Here is a 21,948-nt window from a genome sequence, read left to right as displayed (position 1 = left end):
CAATTTCAAAGGCAGCTCACAAAATATGTGAACTTCTATCTTTGGCTCTTTCAGAAATGTACAGTCTTGCTTCCAAAGTAGCTATATCCTTTTGTTCCTGCACAGTGTAAAATTTCTGGACAGAGATTTTAATTTTCATAACCCCTTCAAAGTTGAGTTTCTAAATTCTGTAGTAAATACTATTAAACTTATTTATATTGTACCATTAGAAAACATTGATTCATTCAGGAAAAAATCATTTTTACAAGATACAATTCTGCTGATAATTATTAATCCCACATGACTTAAAGGCCCAACACCAAAGCTTGGACCTCCTTCACATTAATATAATACCTAAGATTTCATAAAGTTAAGTTGCCAACTCTTAGCATGAGAGCCAATTACTCTTGGTCTTTATTGACTTGCCAAAAATATCTTTATCCAAATACATTTGGATATCCAAGAACTGCTCAATTTTTCCTGGGAATACTTGGCTTTAGCTCATTTAGTTATATATAGTCCGTGTCACTGCAAATGTAAAAACTGTAAACTTAGTCTGGAAGATATTTGCCTCTAGGTAGAACTGAGATCTCTTATAGCTTTGTGCTTATATGTGTTTAACAAAACAATGGGACAGTGAAATACTGAAATTCAGGTTGGGGTCAGGTTATTTGTTAGATGCAGGGAAAATTATCAGAGTAAGAAGGCGGGTGCAGCCTAGGAGCCACGGCATGCAGTAGGTCTAATGGAAATAAAATTGAAAGCCCCACTGCAGCAACAGGGAGTGGGGACCACAAGTCCAGAAATACAACCAGAAGTGGGGTCACAAATCTAGAAATTGGGTTGCTGGAAGAGTTTGAGATTAGCTACTATAAACACAGCTTCTCTGAATTTTGAAGCTCTGCATCTTTCAGTATCTGCCTACTTATCTGACATAGCCTGCGATCTCATTACTGCAAATCTGCCTTAACCTCTGAAGCAAATTTTGTTCACCCTTCCCCAGACTGCTTATGGAATATTTTCCTCCCACTCAATCTCTCCTAAAACCCATCTCTGTCTCTGTTGATTCCTAGCAGGGAATCAGCAGTGACACTTTTTAGCCTTGTTTCTATGGTTAAGCATTTTTATAAAACTTTTTATTGGGTTTTTATTGCTACTATCTCCTGCCTGCCCCTCTCCCCCTATTATTGAGTTACATATTTATTATATCTCTTGTGAAATGGAATTGTATGATTTTCTGGGAAAAGATTTGATGTCACTTACATTTTCAAAGATACCTACCAATAATATTTAATGATGTTAAAAATGTACATTATTGCTCTGGTTCATTAATATCTATTAATCACGATTTAAGGTGTCCCTGATGAGTTTTACTGTTAACTGTCCAAATGAAAGCCTGAGGAAGTTGCTTCAACCAGAGAACATTAACTAGTTCATTCCATCAATTTTTGGTCACCTGTATAAAACATGTAAAGGATAAGTATGTTTGCTTAGACCATGTGTCAGCGTGTGCGTGGGGAACAAGTTGGTACGTTGTGCTTCATTTCCCACTTTGTTCCTTTGTATTCAAAGGGTTTTTACCTTTCCTTTGAAAGACACTTGAGGAAATGCATGCCTGCTGTGAAAGCCTGATTTATTTTGTGTTGCATCTGCACTGTCTGGTTCTGCAATGTGCACTTTGGAATTAAATCAGCTTCTCTGCATCTTTGCAAAGGATTTTTTTTGTTTTCCTACTAAGTTGACTCTTTAATTGTGTGGATTTCTGACAAAAGTATGTGTATTAACTGTATAAGTGGCTTTTCTGTGTATGTTAAAGTTTGTGACAAGTGACAAGAAAATGTCATTTCTGTGTATAACACTTTGCAGGAGTAGATCCTCACCCAGAAAGGTTTCAAAATAAAAAAGAAAAATAAACAACAAGAAAAAAATAGTAATGATCATACATTATTGCTTATAAGTATCCAATAAGTGCAGATACTGACCTTGGCAAAAGCAGTGTGTATATAGTATTATAATAAATGGGGAAAAATACTCCTGAAAGTACAAAAAAACCTGACAGCAGTGCCATCTAGTGTGCCAGGTGTTGCATTTTCCTGGGAAGGGACAATAAACTACTTTCCGCCCATCCCACTTGTTAACAGTCCTACCCTGACTTGTCCTCCTGCTGCTGCTACCTTCTCAGCCTGCTGACAGGAGAGCAGTGACAGCATTGACAGAAGGGAGAGGAAGAGACCTGAGGGTTGTTTTGCAGGTGCTGATTCTGGCACACATGCCATAAGGTTGTCATTGCTGCTCTAGAAAAAATGAACATCCATGGGATTGTAAAGAAGGAGAAAGATAGCTGTTCTCTCTGTATTCCCATACAAACCTTCCTCTTCTACACATTGCTTTCCACTGCTAAACATGCAATGGCTAAACCATCCTTTCTCACCCACTACAGGCCAGTGTTTTGGTGTCAGGAGAGAAAAAATATAAATCTGATGCCAGAAAAGAAGAGATACTGCTGTTTTTTGAAGCTTATTGGAAGAGATAGAAATTTCTTTTTGCCTGGTTGCTAAAGGATTTGTGTTGAGTAGAGGGTTCACAAAATCCTTTGGCTGGGAGGTGGGAGGTGAGAGGGAAGTGAAGGGGAACAGAGACCTGTTCTGTATACTATCACTTTGTACTAAGGGGAGCCCCTTTACCGTGACCCCTGCTGCCTTTTCCACTTTCACTGTTAGCTGACTGAACCTCTCTGCTTTAATCCTGAGATATACAAAGTGCACGGCTTGCCCTTCAGTGTGTGAAGCTGCACAGGATTTATTTTTGTCTTCAGTATAGAATCTGCTTGTAACAAGTGGAAGAGTGATCGAGCCAGAAACCATTGTCTGCAAATGAAGCCCACATCTCCATAGCATTGCATAATGCTGTGTATTCGCCTGTCCTCTGCAGCCGATGACAGAGGATATTGCTTTTCCAGTTGGATTTGCTTGGGGTGTAGCTACAGCAGCATATCAAATTGAAGGTGTCAATTTTTAGCTGCCAAAGTGTTAAGAAGTGTTAAGCGAACAAAAAGTCTAGATCCAGGAAGGAGAGTTCTTGATCTTTGCCTCATTACATAGATACTACATCTGATGCAATTCCATGTAGCACTTCTATTTAAACCCTTATGGCCTGAGCAGTAAGAAGTGGGTAAAAGCTGTTTCAAATACCAGAAATATGGCTAGGTAATGGAAATGGAGGAGGAACCTTTCATTAGCTATTAAGTGTGTGTGTGGGGGGGAAGCAGATAGAAGTAATTTTCCAACTAGTTCTTGAGTATTTCCTTTCTCTAGAGCAAATTTAAGTAGACTTCTATTGGCTATTACAAATCTGGATGGGAGAACTACCTTATCAGACACTGGTACATACAGGGGGTCCTCACATAGGAATTCATCTCCAAAGAAAGAATATGAAAAATGATGAACTGAGAGGTTAACAGTTGGACTTGTGGATACACTCCCCCTGGGACATGTGTCATATTCCCAACTGAATGGAGTTGCTGATAAAGGGATTTGCCCAGCATAATATGAAAATATGCAGCAGATTAGGGAATGTAAACCCGTAAGGTACAGGGTACCCACAGCCATAACCCCCGCAAAATTTATTCCTTCATAGATGTGTGTTTAGAGACCTTTAAAATACATATAGATCTGATTTTCTCATATTATACCCTGCAGCATACAGGCACTTAGCTGCCATTGATTTCAGTACCTAAATAGGAGTTGTAGATCTAAAATTGTTTTTGAGGATGTAGCCTTTAGTTCTTAGTTATTGCTGGAAGTGAGTAGTTGCCCATGCTTGGTACCTTTTAACGAGCTCAGTTAGCTTCACCTAATAGACTGAACAGCTCACTCTTCCTGGGGAATCAGTATTCTGGGCCAGATTCTAACGTGGATCCTGAAATGTGCATAGCTCTACTAACTAATTTTTAAAATGTGAATTTTGTGCACTTATAGAATGACATTATAATTTTCTGCCTTTTGAGTGGCTAGATGTGCAACTTTAATGTTCTCTTAATGTATTTTTAATGAGCTTTCCTAAGGCTTTTGAGTGGGAGAAACATAAAAAAAAAAATCTATAATATGGTCTAGACACTACTCAAATGACCCTTTTCCCACAGAAGTAAGAAACTCAACAGGGAATTCCTCCTCCTGAAAGCTTTGGAAGCTGTGCAGCTTCCGACTTATAGGCATCATGATTGAAGCAATAGTTCTTGTAGAGTCCAAACTCAGCTGCTGCACATATCACAAGATACACAGTGGATGAGACAAGGGCTGACAGGCTACTTTATTTTTTACTGTCAGCTATGTATTTATGCACAGCACAACCTTCTCCACTCTGTATATTTCAAAGTGCTAAAAAATCATACCAATTGTACTCTGCATGCTCAAAGTGCAGATTTCAAAGGTTCATGACTCAGTCAAATCAAAATCAATTTGCACCAGAACACTCAAAAGCACTTTTTCTTACTGAGGGCCATTTCTATGCTAAATTTCAACTCTCTGCTTGAGGTTTGTTTTTTTTGTGGGGTTTTTTGGTTTGGAGGTTGTTGTTTTTTTTGAGAGAGAGAAAAGTTGCAAAAAATTCTCATAATGGTAACAGTGGTTTTCTTTACTTCTTTCATATGCCAAATAGTTGAACTTCATCGATTCAAACAAAATTTCACCTTTTGGGCAGAGATCAGGCCAAAAAAATTTCACTCCAAAAGGTGAAAGCACAACTGAATTAGAAGAAAAGCTAACTTGGAAAAGTACATGAAAACTTCAATATTCTGATCAGTAATATTCCTGCTTCACTAGCCTCACTTAAAAGGAAAAATGTCTTACTCCGTTGTAATAATTGCAGAGAATGGGAAACACACATCATGTTTCATGGTAACTTTATATTAATCATTTGATGACATGTTATGTGCGGTAGCTAAGTCTCACCTATGTGTTCGAAATGTCAAATCAGATCCTCATCACTGTTCTTCCCTGGCCCTGAAGCTCGCTAAAACTCAGGATATGTCTGCACTGTGAACTGCTGTGTAGTGTGGAGGTTTCTGAGTCAGCTTAGCGGTGCAAGCTCAGTTCACTGAAGCAAAGCAGAGCTCTGTGCAGACTAATTGCAGCTCAGCAGGATACATCAGTGCATGTGGAACTTTCTGTTGCCGTGGCTAGATTGCTTCCTACACTTTATTTAGCTAGCTCGGATACTCTGCACTGTATAGAGAGGCTCTTCGAACAGCATGAGGAATGTTTGAAAGTAGGTCTGTTGCCACAGCCCCAGTCAGGGCTTTATAGTGGCTAATGACCACTGGAGTAGCACTGTCATACTCAGCTGAAAATCAAATGCTTCTCCCCCTCTTTCTCACCTCCTTTGCTCAAGGAAGGCAGACAAAAAAGAAATCATTCAGCATCTGCTCTAGCTGCTGATTCTTAAATGAAGGTGTGTTAGCTGCCCGTTATGGCAGCTTTTGACTTCCCTTCACTCCCACTGTAGTGAAAAAGGAGCTATATCATATCAATATGGTGCATGAAGCCTGCTCTTAAAGGCTTCTAAATTCTAGGTACCACCAAAGAATTACTGTTATTTGTTATTTCCCACACTCCTCTAAAATTACTGTTTATTTCAGCGGGCATACTTGAAATCAGAAGCAGGATATAGAAAACTTTTAATACTGTATTTTTCTGAGGAGTATACAGACAAAGAACAAAATATGTGGTAAAGTCTGAGATTAAGAGAAACTCATACTGCCTGGATCTAAAATTTGACCTACTTTGAAGGTTGTCCCATATAAGAGTTTAATTTACTGACCAACCAAATGTAGATATATTGGTGTTCGTGTACTGCAATAAAATTCTGTAAAGAACATGAAATGTGACAATGATCTTTGAAAAGCTAGGTTATAGAAGTGATATTACAAATTTTAGTAATGCTTTAAATTAAGTGTCTTCAATATGCTTAACCTTGCATTAAACTTAGATTTAATAAGACAGATGTGTATTAAGTACTGAATATACTTAAGGGAGCAATCTTGCGTTGGCAGGGGATGGACTCAATGACCTCCTAATAGTTCTGCTCCATCTCTAATTTCTATGATGCTAATTGATTATTAAAACACTTTTATTGAGGATTGATATGTAGCTATTATATAGTTATTAATCTTGCAACCCAACTGATATTTAATTTATGCATGATTTTAACACACAATGTCATTTTAGTTTTTAAAGTGTAACCCTGGAACAGTGCTTTCACTGATGCTCTGAAACATCTTGCTGGTAAATGAGGTTGGCCATTTTGGGATTATTTTGAATTTTATTATAAAATCACACTTTTCAGGGGTGTAAATTTATGAAGCTCTCCACATTAAAAATTAAAAGTTTACCTCAGTTACAACATTGCTCTGGAAAGACAAAGAAGCTTGTCATGAAGCAAGGTGAATTTATTTGGTTTAAATACTATGTAAAGTTAGTACTGTGTAATCTCAAACAATGGTTAAATTTTTAATATTTCAGACATAATCTGTCTATCTCAATTTTGGATCATAAAGAAATTTCCCAAAACTATGAAAGTGAAGCAAGTGGTGCAGGGATTTTGAGCATTCAAAATTCATTTTCATGAACGTTTGGCTAAGCAGAAAGCAGAAGTTTTGCAGAGCTGAGTTATTAATTCAGCTTGTATATGCCTAGGGCCATGGCTCATAATGGCATTTCTTTCTTTTTAACAGACTGTCAGGATTTTCAAAGGACATCCAGAAAGCCGTAAGTGCCTATTTGTTGAATGTATTTCTCATACCCTAAAGGCTTTCTTTGATATAGACTGATCTTTTACATTTATGGATGGAAGTTGCATTAGAAAATGCCCTTTGTGAAAACCTGTAATATCTCAAGAGTTGCAAACATCTGATTTTTGGCTAAGGAACTATGAAGACTGTCAGAACTTTGAATGCTTTTTAAAAGAGGATTTTCAAATAATTAGCAGCAAGCAAAAATATGAATAAATGCAAAACCTAATGCAAATATACACTAATACTTGAATCTTCCTAGTTACTTTAAATGATATGAGGAGGGGGAGGCAGTACTGCTCATTTTGTTCATAGGATTTTGAAGGTCTTGTGCCTCCTTTGTGATAAATATTTACATTCAACATATGTCTTTTGATGTCAAAAGTATAATGACCAAATTTTGTTTTTCAAGCAGAAGTCTGGAATGCAGATGGAAAGGGCCCCAATGTCTGGGACACATTCACCCATCAGGGAGGAGATCGAGTTTTCAAGAACCAGACTGGTGATGTAGCTTGTGGCAGCTACACTCTGTGGGAAGAAGATTTGAAATGTATCAAACAGCTTGGATTGACTCATTATCGCTTTTCTCTTTCCTGGTCACGTCTGTTACCTGATGGGACGACAGGTTTCATCAACCAGAAAGGCAATTGTTTCTTAAAAATAGAAGGTTGCAGCTTTAATTCAAGGTTATTGCTGCAGTCTGGCATAATTAATCCAGTATGCTATTCTGCAGCGTAGCTTTGAAATTGCAACTTTTTTTAGAGTAATTATGGGATGATTTTTTATAGGTTTGCAACAACTCACTAATTAATATTCCAGATCCCCTTGGATAGCACAATCTTTTGGGATAGGATTAGTATTATGTTTCCCATGTATCTTTTTGCTTACTCCATTTTTTTTAATTGTAACTCTAAATCATTTTGCTTCCTCAGAATGTTTATACATACAGGGTTCCTAGCCATGAGGATATTTATGGATGGCTTACAATAGACAAGTATCCCAGTTCAAGAGAGATAGGGAGCTTCTGGAAAGAGTTCAGTGGAGGGCTACGAAGGTGATTAAGGGGCTGCAGCATCTTTCTTACGAGGAAAGACTGAGAGAGCTGGGTCTGTTTAGCCTAGAACAGAGAAGACTTGAGAGGTGGCCTTATTAATGTTTACAAATATCTAAAGGGCGGGTGTCAAGAGAATGGTGCCAGACTCTCTTCAGTGGTGGCCAGTAATAGGACAAGGGGCAATGATCAAAAGCTGGAACACAGGAGGTTCCACTTAAACACAAGGAAAAACTTCTTTACTGTGAGGGTGACAGAACCCTGGAACAGGCTGCCCAGAGAGGTTGTGGAGTCTCTTGCTCTGGAGATGTTCAAAACCCGCCTGGACTCTTTCCTTTGCAACTTGCTGTATGCGAACCTGCTTTGGCAGCGAGGTTGGACTAGATGATCTCCAGAGGTCCCTTCCAACCCCTACCATTCTGGGATTCTGTGATCTTAGTTGGCAAATGCATTTAGATAATTTATCAGTATATTCTGATGTACTGAACTTTTGCAATAAGAGGAACATACTTTTCCCAGATATTTCCTTTACCAAATTAGATTCTTCATACTCAGCTAAAAACTGTGCTTATTTTTCTGACAAACAAAAGACAGTCCCTGCTCTGAAGAGAAGAGTTTTCACAATCTCAGCAGACAGTGTAAACGTGAAAAGGAATACTGCACATAAACAAGCTGGTCAGATTGCTAGAAGTCAGATATAAAATTTGTTACACTTCTGATTTGTTTATTTTAATGCCATTGGCATGGACTGGGGGAAGGATGAAGGTGACTTACCAGGAAAAGAAAAGAAATGGTAGCTTTACCTGCAGAACATAGAGAATGGAAGAAAGAAGAAATAAAGAGAATTGTGAAGAATAAAAGCAACTGAAGCTGAACCAGTAAGTATGGGATAATCAAAGTAGTTGGCAGAGGTCTCTTACTTTCTGGAAGGATAATGTTCCAGGGAGAAAAAAACAAAGTAGATTTGGATGAACCTCTGAATCTCAATTCTGTCTCCTACTCTTGTGAACCTCAGTTCTACCAAGAAGATACATATCTTTGTACTTCTTGGGCAGTGGTTTCCTTGGCAATTCTTTTCTTCCAGTGGTTTGAAGATTGCAAAGATGGAAGGCTAAAGAGGGAAAGGATTTCTGAGAAAATGCCCTTCAGGTTATCCTGATCTGTACTTGGAAGATACCTGCAGAAGCAATATTTTTCTGCGGAATTTTGGTCATGTGGAGTTTGGCTGTTCAATAAGCAGCAGCCTGTCTTCTGCATCCTGCAGATTGTGGTTTTCACCAGAGAGTGGAGGAGCCTTTGTTTCAAGAACTCAGAAAGGGGGGCTGGACTGGTGAATCTGCTGTAAACAGACCAACCAGCCATTTTCCCCTGCAGAGTATGACTGCAAAAACTGTGCCAACATCCCAGAGAGGGTTGAATGGAAGCCTTTCCTTTGCCACCAAAATTTACAATATGTATCCCACTTTCACTGACACAGCTTGCCCTTCCCTAGGAACGCTTTTTGTGAATTTGAATTTGGCTTTGTCCTTGTGGTTTCGTTCCTGTACTGCTATTCCTTCAGATGGGGTTGCAGGCACTGTTACAACCCCACAGAGCTACCTACTGAATAGGCTTTCTTATTTAAACATCAGACAGTGACAGGAAGCAGACATTCTGAATGCACTTGGTAAGGAAAGCTAACATTTTTACAAAACTCAGCTGTAATTTCAGAAAATGTTCACTTGATCTCCAGTATAAGCAATTGCCTGATTAATATTATGAACTTTACATTTAACAAAAGGGCATTGGAGGAACTCCAAGTAGGCCAGCTTTCATTAGGCAGTAGTTCACTTCTCTTGTGCAGTGATCTGTTGAAGCAATTGTAACTGCATAGCATGGAAAGGCCATCATCTTCTATATAAACATTTTTACAAAGAGCATGTGAAGAATTAGAAAGCTTAGAGCAGTGTCCTTTCAAATAAAATCATTCACACCAACTGATTCACTACCAATTTCACACCTAAGACATAGGACATTTGAAAACCTTTAAAACCATTCTGTTTCTAACTTGGTGGGGGTAGGATCTTTTAAAGCAACAATGTTGTAGGTGCATTGTTCCTAAGACGTGTCAGGCTTTTGGATAAAACTTACAACGTTTGATTTTAAAGTGTTTTTTTGTACAAGGATTTTTACCCTAGAAAGTGCCCTGAGAAGAACAAGTTAGCTGCTAAACCCTAGGTGTAGTATGGAAGGAGGCAGAAGTAGTAGGCAAGGGGATGCTGAGTCTGAGAAAGTTTGATGTTATGCCTTACTTCAGCATGAAAGTAGGGAATCAAGATGGTGAGAGAAGATGGCAGAAAGGGGAAAAGAACAATTCTTCACTTCCCAGTGACAGAATGCTCCTTAATGTCTGTACTCACCAAATTTTAGAGTGTCTCCACAAAATCTTTATATACATGTTTTCTTGGAAGAATATTCTTTTCTCTGTCTCTGGTTCTAGCTGACCTACAGATATAGCCATAGAAACTAAATTAGGCTACTCTGAAAGGTAAGAGACAATCTGGAAATTTGACTTGACATTTAGATTTTTCAGGGATGCAATTCTATTTCTCTTCATTTCCTAATACAAAGCATAAATCTTTTCCAATATTGGTGTTTAATTGAGATGTAAAAAAATTAATGATAAGTGGTTCCACTTAAATGTTATAAATTATACTAAGTAGTTTATAATCTGAAAATTAGGATAGGAAATGCTAGTGTCTTCTAGGCAAGCATTACTCTCAGTATGGTAGAAAAGGATCCTGTACCAGCAAAGGATTTATTTTTTCACAGTTTAAGCTTATGTAGTAAACGTTGTGGTCCCACCAGCAAACAGTTAACACATGCCCAGTACCACTGAAGTCAAATAGGTCCCTGTTCAAAAGTAACAGTAACAAGATGTATTTGCTCCTGATAGCTCTTGCAAATTGCAAGAATTTTCTTTTCAAAACTTAAAACTCTGGTATATTCCTTCCTCTTTTACATGGGTGCATTCTCAGGCACAGTATTGTACCTCCTTAGAATTTAATGTGATTTTCTGGTGCTGTATTCAGAAGGAAAAGCAAACTATTTGTGAGATTTATTGTGAATTGCTTTGTAAACAAACTTATTGAATCTTGCTGTGCTAAAGGATGTGTATGCACCTGTTTGTTTACAAGAAAGCACTGTCTGAATCTGGGGTTCATGATTGATTGCTCTAGTAAATGTCTTAAAAAAGCCATTCCACGGAAATCCTTACCTTCTCCTCCTTTCTACTGTGTTCTCAACTTTAGATCTTTTTCAGTTCTGGATTTCAATACATCAAGGCCTTGGGATAGACATTTCATAAGCATCTATGTCTTATTAGGGTATGTGGTTGTCTGAGGCATACAAATTTTTAATGGATTTTTGGTTTCTAAGGTTCTTAAACACTTTGGTATATTTAGAACAGGTATCTGAAGCAAAGGCTGACTGATTTCTGCACTCTACCAGCATGACAGAGACCTATTCCTGGCTGGAGCCTCTTAGCTTAACAAGTAATAATTTAAGGCCACTGTTGGCCTTTTCCAGTTACTGCACTAAATCAGATAGTTCAAGTAAAAGATCAAGCTAATTGATACTCTGAACCAGAGCTTCTGATGTGTAGCAATATCTAGTGTTTTCAGAAGGCTTAAAAGTGATGTATTTGTGTTTGGATATAAGCAAAGTTAAAAATACCTATATAAGAGCTCGAGGTATCCTGATATTTAAACTTACAGTGACCCCTCAGTAGCATAAAAACAGTCCTTTAGGAAACATATTAATGGCAGCCACTGCTAAATCTGAATAGAAGGTAAATTCCTTTTAAGCCCCTAGAAATACATCCCCAGTACTGGCCAGCTTTAACAACACATCCAGGAAATTAAAGTTGATCTCTGTCTTATCAAGGGGTGAAAAAGGTTGTAAGTCATGAGCTTTTAGAGAGGTGAGCTAATTCCTTCTTGCATTTAGAGGGACTGAGCAGCCTGCAGCAGTGACAGTATAAAAGGAAGAGAGTTGGTTTCTTGGATAAACTATCGCCAAGCCGTTCAAGTTGGTGGCTAAAGAGACCATTACACTAAACTCCATCTGAAATCTATTAAATCCCAATGAAAAGCCCTAAATGTCATACAGATCTGGTAAGACACCCCAGCAAATAAGGGAACCATCAAATTCACACCATTGCAAAATACTGAAGGCATTGACAGTATCTTCTTTGCCTTGATGCTGGCACAGACAGTGATGGAGGATGGAACAGTCTAGAGAAAACAGCTCACCCAGCTAACCAAGTTCAGATCATAAAAGATCAGCTTAGTTACCTTACTGAATGTGGCACTAAACTTTTTAAAAGACACGGTTCTCAAGGAAAGAAATGCTTTCATTAGAACAAATCTACCTGTCAGGCTCTCACGTGTCAGGATTTTTCCACCACGCTTTCGTCTTGTACATGCAGCCAGGCTGCCATTCAGGCATTTAAATGAAAGGATTATATTTTCATGTGACCAGCACCCATCAGAATTATGTTTCTCCTGGGGAGTTGCTGTCCACTGATCTATTTTGAAAATTTGCATCCTCATTTCATTTTATGTGCCTGGTTGGAAGATTTTGTGTGCTGAGCATTTTTGCCAACTCTGAGGTCTTGTAACAGTAGTCAGCATGCAGCTGAGGGGAAATATTTGCATCTCTTATCAGAGGAAATGTGCATTGATGTTTCCTAATGTGTTAAAATGTAATAAAGTTACTAAGTTAACCCTTTTTTGTTTCTTTTAAAATTTTCAGGAGTCTATTATTACATTAAAATCATTAACAACCTCAGAAATGGCATCCTGCTTACTGTATCACTTTGGCTTACCTCAGTCCTTAGAAGATGAAGGTGGCTAAAGATCTGAAAATATCATTGAGACCTTTGATATTCATGCAAAGTATTGCTTCAGAACATTTGGAGAGTGAGTGATCATTATTAATGAGCCTTATGTTGTTGCTATAGGTGGTTGCGAAAAAGGTATAGCCCCAACATTTGTACCAGAGCTTACAAGGCATCCTATAATGTGACAAAAGCACATGCTAAAGCCTGACACTCTTGTGATATTTGGAGAAAACTATGTGGACTTGTGTCTATGGCTCTGAACTCAGATTGGTAGAACCTCTATGAATTCTGTAGCAGATCAAAAAGCAAATAAAAACTACCTGTTCTTTACCTTAGATGGGTTTTTCAGGACAGTACTTAGTGATGGTGAATATCCAGCCATCATTAAATTCTAGGTTTCTGCAATGCATTCAAAGAAGGATTACTTGCCATCAGGGCTTCTGGAATTCACTAAAGAATCAAAACTTTATGATCATGGGTATTGCTGACTTCTTTGCCCTGAACTGTTAAACTTAAGACCAAGAAAATGCAGACAAGGGGATAAGTATTTCAATGAACTGTGAAGCTGAGAAAATGGATCCTTCTTGGCCTGTTGCAACTGGGAGTTTATACCTGCCATAGTACCATAGGGTTTGCATTGGCTGACGTGTTATATTAAGGAATGACTTAAGGCTCACAGAACCATTTCACCACTATTAGCTGGCCAATGGGGTAATCTGAGAATCCAATGAGTACTACTGGTGATTTGGATTTTTTTTTTAGGAGTCCATATTGATGGCATAAGACATTGTACAAGATATAAATAAACAAGTCACCTTGAGATTCTTAGTTTAATTTTTGCATGCTGGCTATAAAGAGTAGAAGCCTTGGTATTTCCCTATTGCCTTTGTACTTGATAGCTATTTTACAGTTTGAAATAACATGCCAGTGTTATATCAACTTCTGAACTCCGGAAATTATCTTTCTGATGCCAGCAGTAAGGCTTTCCTGGCATGCATCTACTCCTGGCAATGGGATGTGTGGTGACTGCCAGTACCAAGGGGTTAAGGAGCAGTGACAATAAGCAGATGCTAATGCAGGAAAGATATTTTAGTCTTCTCATTAAAATAAGTCATTTGACTGTCTTCATGGATATTTGCACAGTTTTGCTTTTCCATTGTTAGTCATAAAAGGTCAGCTCATGGAAAATTAAGTTAATAGGGTCAGTGCAATTTGATGAAAACTAGTTTTAGTTTGTAGCTTAGAAAAGATAGAGGGTAATGCATCTGATTTTATGGGCTTTCTTACATCTGTTCAGAATAAAACTTCTGCTCTCTTGTTCTAGGATACATATAATAACCCTATAATTTACATCACTGAGAATGGGTTTTCCCAAAGTGACCCTGCTCCACTTGATGACAGTCAACGATGGGAGTATTTCAGGCTGATTTTACAGGAAATTTTAAAAGGTACCATTTAAGATGATGAAAGATCAATTGTGCAAACTTAATATAATTTTACTTCGTGCTTATTTGCATTCAGCAATGACCAGTGATTCTTGAAGCTAAAACTCATGTAAATTGGAGTAAAACTATGTGATTAGAAAAAAAATAGCTGAAAGGAAAGCAAGTAATTTTAATATCCAGCTCCCACCATCCTGGGGTGGAAACAGACGAAAAGGTGCTCCATACATACTTCAAACTTAGTTTTGTAGGACCATAGTTCTTTGTTGAGCAAAACCACATTGATCTTCAAAAGTCCTCATGGTTGCTACTTCTTGTGAAGGATGTTGAGTGCACCTGAAGATCTGACCATAACATCTCATAATATCCTTACAGAATACAACCTCCAATACACAATCATGTCTATGTAATAATTCATTCTGGTACAGGGGCATTAGATCATTACAGCTCAGCTTCTGCCTGTATGTTAGGATGGCCAAAAGCCATTCAGCACCAGAGAAGCATTTTTTTTCAGAAGATGCTTTACCATTAGTTTTGATAGAAACAAAGTTGGTACAAATTCCAATCTTCTGGAAATTAATTCTCTACTTTCCTTCTATTGATAGTATTCTCTGAGGTAATTTACAGGGAGTAGATCTTCTTGTTATGTACCAAGTGAACTATATTTTAAATTGGCAGTTCATTTAGATAATAGCTAGTCTCCTTGTTATATTTGTGCAAACTGATCACAATCATATATGTCATACCATAGTTTAATAGTTTTTTGTAGCCATCCTTCCATAGAATAGAATCACAGAATGTCTTGGGTCAGAAAGAACCTTAAATATCATCTAGTTCCAACCCCCCTGCTGTGGACAGGTTTGCCAACCATTAGATCAGACTGACCAGGGCCCCATCTAACTGTGCTTCTTTTTTTACTTTTGCTATGTTTATATTCTTTACTTTATCCTTACTTTCATTAAAATGTTAATTTAAAAGCTACCTTTCTATCTACTTCCTTTTCATTTAAAGTTGCAATTTAGACCTGTCATCCATGCTAATTAACATTTTTTCTTCAAATAGAAGATGCAAAGGACCATTTTCTGGCACTGAAACAAACTGGTAGGGCCTGCTTCTATCTGAAGCAGGCAGACTGTCTTCTAGATGCCTTTGGAGAGCACTTCCTGGGCTGTGCCATATCTGGCCCCAAGCCATGTCTGGAGGGTAATAGTTGGCATCAGACAGCAGTTTTGTGAAGGAGTAAAAATAAAGGTCCGCAGACTATTAAGGGATGATGTTTGAGTCAGGCCATTGACCCCGTTTTGTTTACTTATAAGATTGTAGACAAGATGTCTGGAAAGATTGACTTTCTCTGAAGATGTAAAGAAATGAATAAACATTCTGTTCTCACTGTTTAATGAGACGGGATCTAGTTGTTTTACAAAGTACAATGGCTTATCCTGAAGTAAACATTTAGAATAGGTCTGATGAATCACACCTTAGAACATTCCTTGACACAGTTGTCTTCATGCATAGTAAGGAAATGAAGGCGACTAGCTCTGAGGTAGTATATGGGAGACATCAAAAGTTTGGTAAAATAAATGTTTACCATTTGTTCAGTCCAACAAAGCTTTTAAACATGTTTGTGTTCTGACTGTAATCAGTGCAGCCTTGCACAAGGCTTAGTGCAAGACTAAGAAAGACATGGACCAGTTAGAACAAGTCCAGAGAAGGGCCACCAGGATGATCCGAGGGCTGGAGCACCTCTCCTATGAAGACAGGCTGAAAGAGTTGGGACTGTTCAGCCTGAAAAAGAGAAGGCTCCGGGGAGATCTTATAGCAGCCTTCCAATACCTGAAGGGGGCCTACAAGAAAGCTGGGGAGGGACTTTTCATAAGGGTAACTAATGACAAGACAAGGGGAAATGGCTTTAAACTGGAAGAGGGGAGGTTTAGATTAGATATTAGGAAGAAGTTCTTCACTGTAAGGGTGGTCAGACACTGGAACAGGTTGCCCAGAGAAGCTGTGGATGCCCCCTCCCTGGAAGTGTTTAAGGCCAGGTTGGATGAGGCTTTGAGCAACCTGATCTAGTGGAGGGGGTCCCCGCTGAAGGCAGGGGGATTGGAACTAGGTGATCTTTGAGGTCCCTTCCAATCCAAACCATTCTATGATTCTATGATTATGTATGCGGTTCGACATTAAGTTGGACTGATCATTTTATCCAGTAAAAAGCATGGTGAAACACTGCATGAAACAGGTCTCTGTATGCAAGGATAGTATAAATATTAAATGCATCACCTGTAAGGCACTTTATGAAGAAATGCCAGTAATGTTATCCCCATGTAACTTCTCTCCTTCTACTCTGAGTAAACTGCTTTTTAAGACCACTCCCTGTGTACTGACCCATGAATAAGCAACCTATTTCAAGTACTCAGCTCAGATATCCTGCAAAATAGGATATTTGGAGATGTTCATTTTATTCAATGCTTAAATGCTTAACCATTTATTAAATGTTATGTGAAGCAGAACAGTTTAATTGCTCTGCATACACTGTCTACTCTATAGTAATTCCTTATCTTTAGAGATAACTTTTTAAATTATTAGTACAGGCTCATTCATGCAATGAGCTCTGGGTCATGACAGGAGCCTGTGTGGATTTAGCTGTGGGATTTGGGCATACCTACTTCCTTTTTTGTCTAACCAAGACATAAATATGCTTGACTACAAAGGAAAGTATATCTATGGCCTGTTGCTGCACTTGTTAATAGAAATATTTTAATATATTATAACTGAATTGATAGTCTCCTCATTTTATCTTTTTGCATTAAAACCCCTTGTAGCTTTTAGAATACATGCTTGCACTCATTATGTTAATTTTGTCAGCCAAAATATTCAGGATAATAAGGAGCTTCCCTTTTCAATACCTTGTGTTTTAGAACGTGCTATGATCTAGTACTCTGAAAATCAGATACTTCAGTGCCTCTCAAGCTAGGTAGGAAGAAAGCTGGTTCCAAAATTCCTAAATTTTTTACTATTATCAGGACTATTTAAATCACAAGATTTTGGAGGCCAGGAGCAATCCTGAGTTGATACAGAAACCTTCACCCACTAGGTCTGTGATCACACGGTATGGATGAGTAATAAAACCACTGTGTGTTCCCTCTATGCTTTATTTTTAGAAAAAAGATTTTGATGCTATCAGAGAAAATTGAGATTGTTATTTTCTGGGCAGTGTTAGTTAATAAGATCAGAAAGAGCAACATAAGTATGAACTAGGAAATAGAAAGTGAACAGCATGCAGCTACTATAAATATATCACATTATAGCTATTATAGATGGCAAATAGTTTTTAAATGGATACAACTGCTGCCATGTTGCCTCTGCATTATATGAACAGATAAAAGCATCAATATTTTAATAAAAGTGGATATACGTATTTAGCATCTCCACAGAGCCATAAGCATGCATGGTGCTTTACAGATAAATGAAAATGATGTCTTCTTACCCCAAGGAACTGAAAATCTAATTTAGATACAATGCATGAAGAGATGACAAACAGAAGACTGGATGAGATGTAAAAAGAGAACATGGATCAGAGTAGTGAAATTGTTTTTACTACGGTTGCTCTTCCTTAATTTTATGTAATGTATGTTAAGGATGACATCTAGACCAAAGGCTGCCAATAAAAAGGTAATTGAAATGACTTAGTTTTGAGAAGTGGAACCTTCTAAAAAAGATAAAAGAGTTTCAGAAAGTCTATGCAGGAGAGCAGAGCAAATAGTGGGTAAACTATTGCCAGAGGCAGCTGATGGAAAAGAGCAATGAATGAAGTTATTCCATAATCTGTCCAGTAGAAGATTATTAATAATGCTGGTGGGGAAGAAAGAATGAATTAAATGAATTTTAGGCTGCAAAGGGCTGCAAGAAGTAGGCACTGGAAAGAGAGTTGAAATTAGTAGGAATAGGAAGTAAAGAGGTTGAGGATGATGTGATGTGATACAGGCAGAGACAAATAGGAGAGAGGTGAGCAAGAATAAATGTGAACAAGCAGGACTAGATTTGGTAGTAAATAGAAAACATATGAACATTTAATCTGGAGTCAGATAGAAGGTCAACAGTAAAAGATGCAGGGCAGATAGGATAAATTATTGTGAAGAGAAAGGGAAGGGTAAAGCTTAAGATTCACATGGTATTAATTTTCTCCTTAAATATGCTTGAATGAAGCAGTAGAGAAAATGAGATACAGAGAATGCTGACTGCAATGGTAAGTGTAGAGCAGAACTAAAATTGACAGTAAACAAGGTGGTGCAGTTTAGAGGATTTTAAAAAAATGCACCTAAGTTATATTCAGTCTCTTCTGGACAGCTTTTTTTTTGTCCTTTTTCCCCTCAGACTTCTAAGAATTGTTAGAAAATCTTTTATATATTGTTGTCACTGTACACTTTGACCTTGCTCTCAGGAACTAACCGTTTAGCCTGTGTTGAAGATACATACTAGCCTGCTTTTGCTGCATTCCCATGCACATAAAACAGTGAGGTTATAATGCAATACTGTAGTCCATGAAAATATGATTTATTGTTAAATTAAATATGGATGTCATAATGTGAGCCCCCTGGGTCAACTATAAACTTGAATGTTATTGAAAGAGCTGCAGCAGCTGCTCTGTTTCTTCATTGCCACTGACAAAAATGCCTCTACAAATAGAATACAACAATGCAGACATCTTAAGGAGTCTCTGAGATGTGCTGTCCCTGGCATAACATTGCCATGTGACATTTTCAAGAACTATAAATACATTGACTGCATTATAGTGCAAAAATTAAGAAGCTGTGCAGTAGTCACTGCAGAAGGTTAAAATCAAGCTGAATTCATTGTGAATACTATGAAGGATTCAAAGCTCTAAATAAAATAAAAAACTACAAATAAACAAAAGGAAACCATTGAAATCATAAAGATATAGCTAGTATAGAACAATCTCTATCAGATTTTTAATATAGTTTTAAGAGGTTCAGAATACATAAGTATGATTCCATACAGTTCCAGCTAAATGGCTGTTTTATAAATTCACACTATGACAAGAACAGCCATACACAATTTCTTAGGAAAGATGTATAAGACCACCTCTAGACTGCAGAAATTACTGAATTTTTTTACCTCATTTTTTTCACATTAATCCTTTAATCTGAATGTTTTAATCTGAAAAAGTGATCCCCCTTTTTTTTTTTTCTCTCCAACTCTTAACCACCAGTTTTCCAAAGCAAAATTACGAAGGAACATTTTGTTTCTCCAAAATGCTCTGTAATCTGCCTTCAAAAGTATCTCAGTGAAGATAATAAAACACAGTTGTGTGTTCGTGTTGTGAAAATTTCTACTGGAACCAGGGTATTAGGAGCCTGGCCAGTACATCAACAGAAGAGGATCATCTCTCTGAACAAGGATATGTGAGTGGATTTCTTGCTTTCCAGTGTCTTGATTTTGATTGAAAAGATTAAATTAAAAGCAAGATTATGCAATAGCTGCTAGATGTCTACGTGCCGATCAGATGGTCCCTGGGGAAAGGGCTGCAAAAGACATGGGAGCTTGTAGGGAATTTAACCAGTATTTCACATCTTCACACTTGGGATGTGCTTTGATTCAGAAGTAACTAGACCCCAGCCTGCAGTGAACTGTTAGTTTTTGAAAGCATTAGCAACTGCAGCACTAGAACAGTTCCTGCTCTGTAGAGGAGAGATACTGTGAGGGAGGTTTTGTGACTACTAGTTACGTCAGAGAAGATAACCTAAATATTTAGGCACTGTGGATGATGTACTGCTGCTGGATAGCTCATGACTAAGCCCCTATTCGACCCCCTTTGAGGTATTATTTTTGTTATAGGAAAAGGATTTGCTTTATTTAGATAGAAGTACTAGTGCATTGCTGAAGCAAAATTCAGGAGTTTTCAGCTTTGCTGCTGGTTGCCTCAGTTGTGCAAGCAAATTGGGGCTCTCAACAGCTAGGTAGTGTCTACCCTCCAAATCATAGCTGTGTGGCCAGAAAGTTAGACACAACTATTACTCACCTGCACATTTGAGATTTCCCTTAGGAAATGATTTGTACATATAAAACATAATCCCCACGTCAGAACTAGCTACTGTAGGTTTTTTTAATTCTGCATTTCTCTTGTAGAAGATGAAAGATAATGACAACTCCACTGGAAAAACCTCACAAATAAAAAGGAGGGATTTTGGCCTTTATGATGAGTAAACAGACTTCCATGAAAATTATGAGCTTAAATTTTTCAGATGTGAATTGCACATAACATCATTGTGTTTGATATCACTTCTAAGCCACATGCTTCATTTGGAGTTACCTTTCAGGAGAAAATGTACTGAATCCACAGAGGCATGTAAAAAAACCCCAAAACTGTGCTAGTGTTGTGTCTTTGAGACAATTTTTATTTTCATTCTATCCTTTTTCAAGATAATTCAATTTTAAAAAACTCAGGCCCATCACGTGCATCCTAAATGCCTTTCCTAGGACTATATACAGGATGGCTCGTAGCAGAAACTGAGTTAATATATAATACATTTTGGCTAAGCTTTTCCATATAGGCATACATCTTTCCTAGAGTTGAGAGATAAGTCCAGTTTATTAGAAAAAAACATCTCTATTTAGATGGCTATCACTTCTTAGTCACAGATTTCTATTCCAGAAAATGAGATTTCACATTTTAATATACAAGAGGAAACACATTTATTTTTAGGGCAGAGCTCATTACCAAAAATATTATGAAAATTGGTTCAAAAGTTATTAGAGAATTAGTGAGAAAGTTATTAAATGTAGCAGTGCAGGTACAACTTTTATCTCAAGATGTTCCTAAATGATGATTCCTGAGTATTTTCCATAGGAAGTACTAATGCCCTGTTTCTCATAATTCTGTGTAAATATCTGCTGATGACCACTTAAGTAGATGGACCTGTGATATGATTGTCCTTATGTTCATCTGACAGCTACTGAAGAATGAATGTTTTCCAAGACATGTTTTTAGCAGTGCAAATAGGAGAATGAATAATAAGAGAACCTTAGTGAGGGCCTACTATATTAAAAAAAAAACCCAGTGTTTTGCAGTGCTTGGATTGCTAATATATTGCTATCCAGCTTTCAAACTAGTTATTTTTCATGATGTTTCTATGATAATAATAGCTCATCATTTGATTTCATTGGAGTTATTGTCATTTTAAAGGGCTGAAAATGATGTAAATGCAGCTGTACAGGGAATATTACGATGTCAAATGAAGCAGAGTCATTGCAGTTCTACGTATATGCTGCTACAAAGTCAAGATAGAAGAAAGCATATTGATCAATAGAGCAGAGTATCAGAAGTGATTGGATAAAATGCAAACAATGCATTATCTGTTATAAAGTCTTATTAAATGAAGATACAACTTTCAGGCTATAACAATGCATTGAATTTGAACTCACATATGTCAGTATTTAAAGCCACTGCAATTTTTACTGAGCAAGTGTATGTTCCTTCAATACATTAACACATACATTCAATATGACCTACTTTATAATTGCTGTGGGAGTTTGCCTTTGCATTTTTTGATAGCTCTCTGTTCAGATTCTCAACCATAGCATTGCATTAGTTTATTTGCATTGAATCTATTTTGCTAAAGGATCTCCTATTTTTATATAAAGAAATACTTAGCTTCATTACACAGGGAGTGAAGTATCTCAATCTCAGTTTTAAACTAGGGAAATTGAGGTAGCACAAGTTCAGTGTAATTTAGCTAAGGTCAAAAAAGCAGATGGGGTAATAATAGGAATAGTACCTGGATTCGTCTGC

The 21,948-nt window shown here is 37.5% G+C and overlaps 1 protein-coding gene across 1 annotated transcript; it reads left to right on the top strand.

The window, feature by feature from the left end:
• Nucleotides 1-2,913: 2,913 nt before the first annotated feature.
• Nucleotides 2,914-14,147, top strand: LOC104524927 (cytosolic beta-glucosidase-like; the record flags this gene model as incomplete). Its single annotated transcript, XM_029084950.1, is given in 9 exon segments — nucleotides 2,914-2,983; nucleotides 7,182-7,409; nucleotides 12,612-12,660; nucleotides 12,662-12,834; nucleotides 13,135-13,166; nucleotides 13,168-13,288; nucleotides 13,291-13,329; nucleotides 13,674-13,741; nucleotides 14,024-14,147. Coding segments are annotated over 9 exon segments (904 nt in total), but the record flags the coding sequence as incomplete, so codon positions are not given.
• Nucleotides 14,148-21,948: the final 7,801 nt, after the last annotated feature.

This window comes from Antrostomus carolinensis, unplaced genomic scaffold (assembly GCF_000700745.2).
Source record: "Antrostomus carolinensis isolate BGI_N321 unplaced genomic scaffold, ASM70074v2 scaffold1965, whole genome shotgun sequence".
NCBI classification, from domain to species: Eukaryota; Metazoa; Chordata; class Aves; order Caprimulgiformes; family Caprimulgidae; genus Antrostomus; species Antrostomus carolinensis.
The sequence above is the reverse complement of the archived record's forward strand: the minus strand, read 5'-3'. Positions and strand labels throughout refer to the sequence as shown.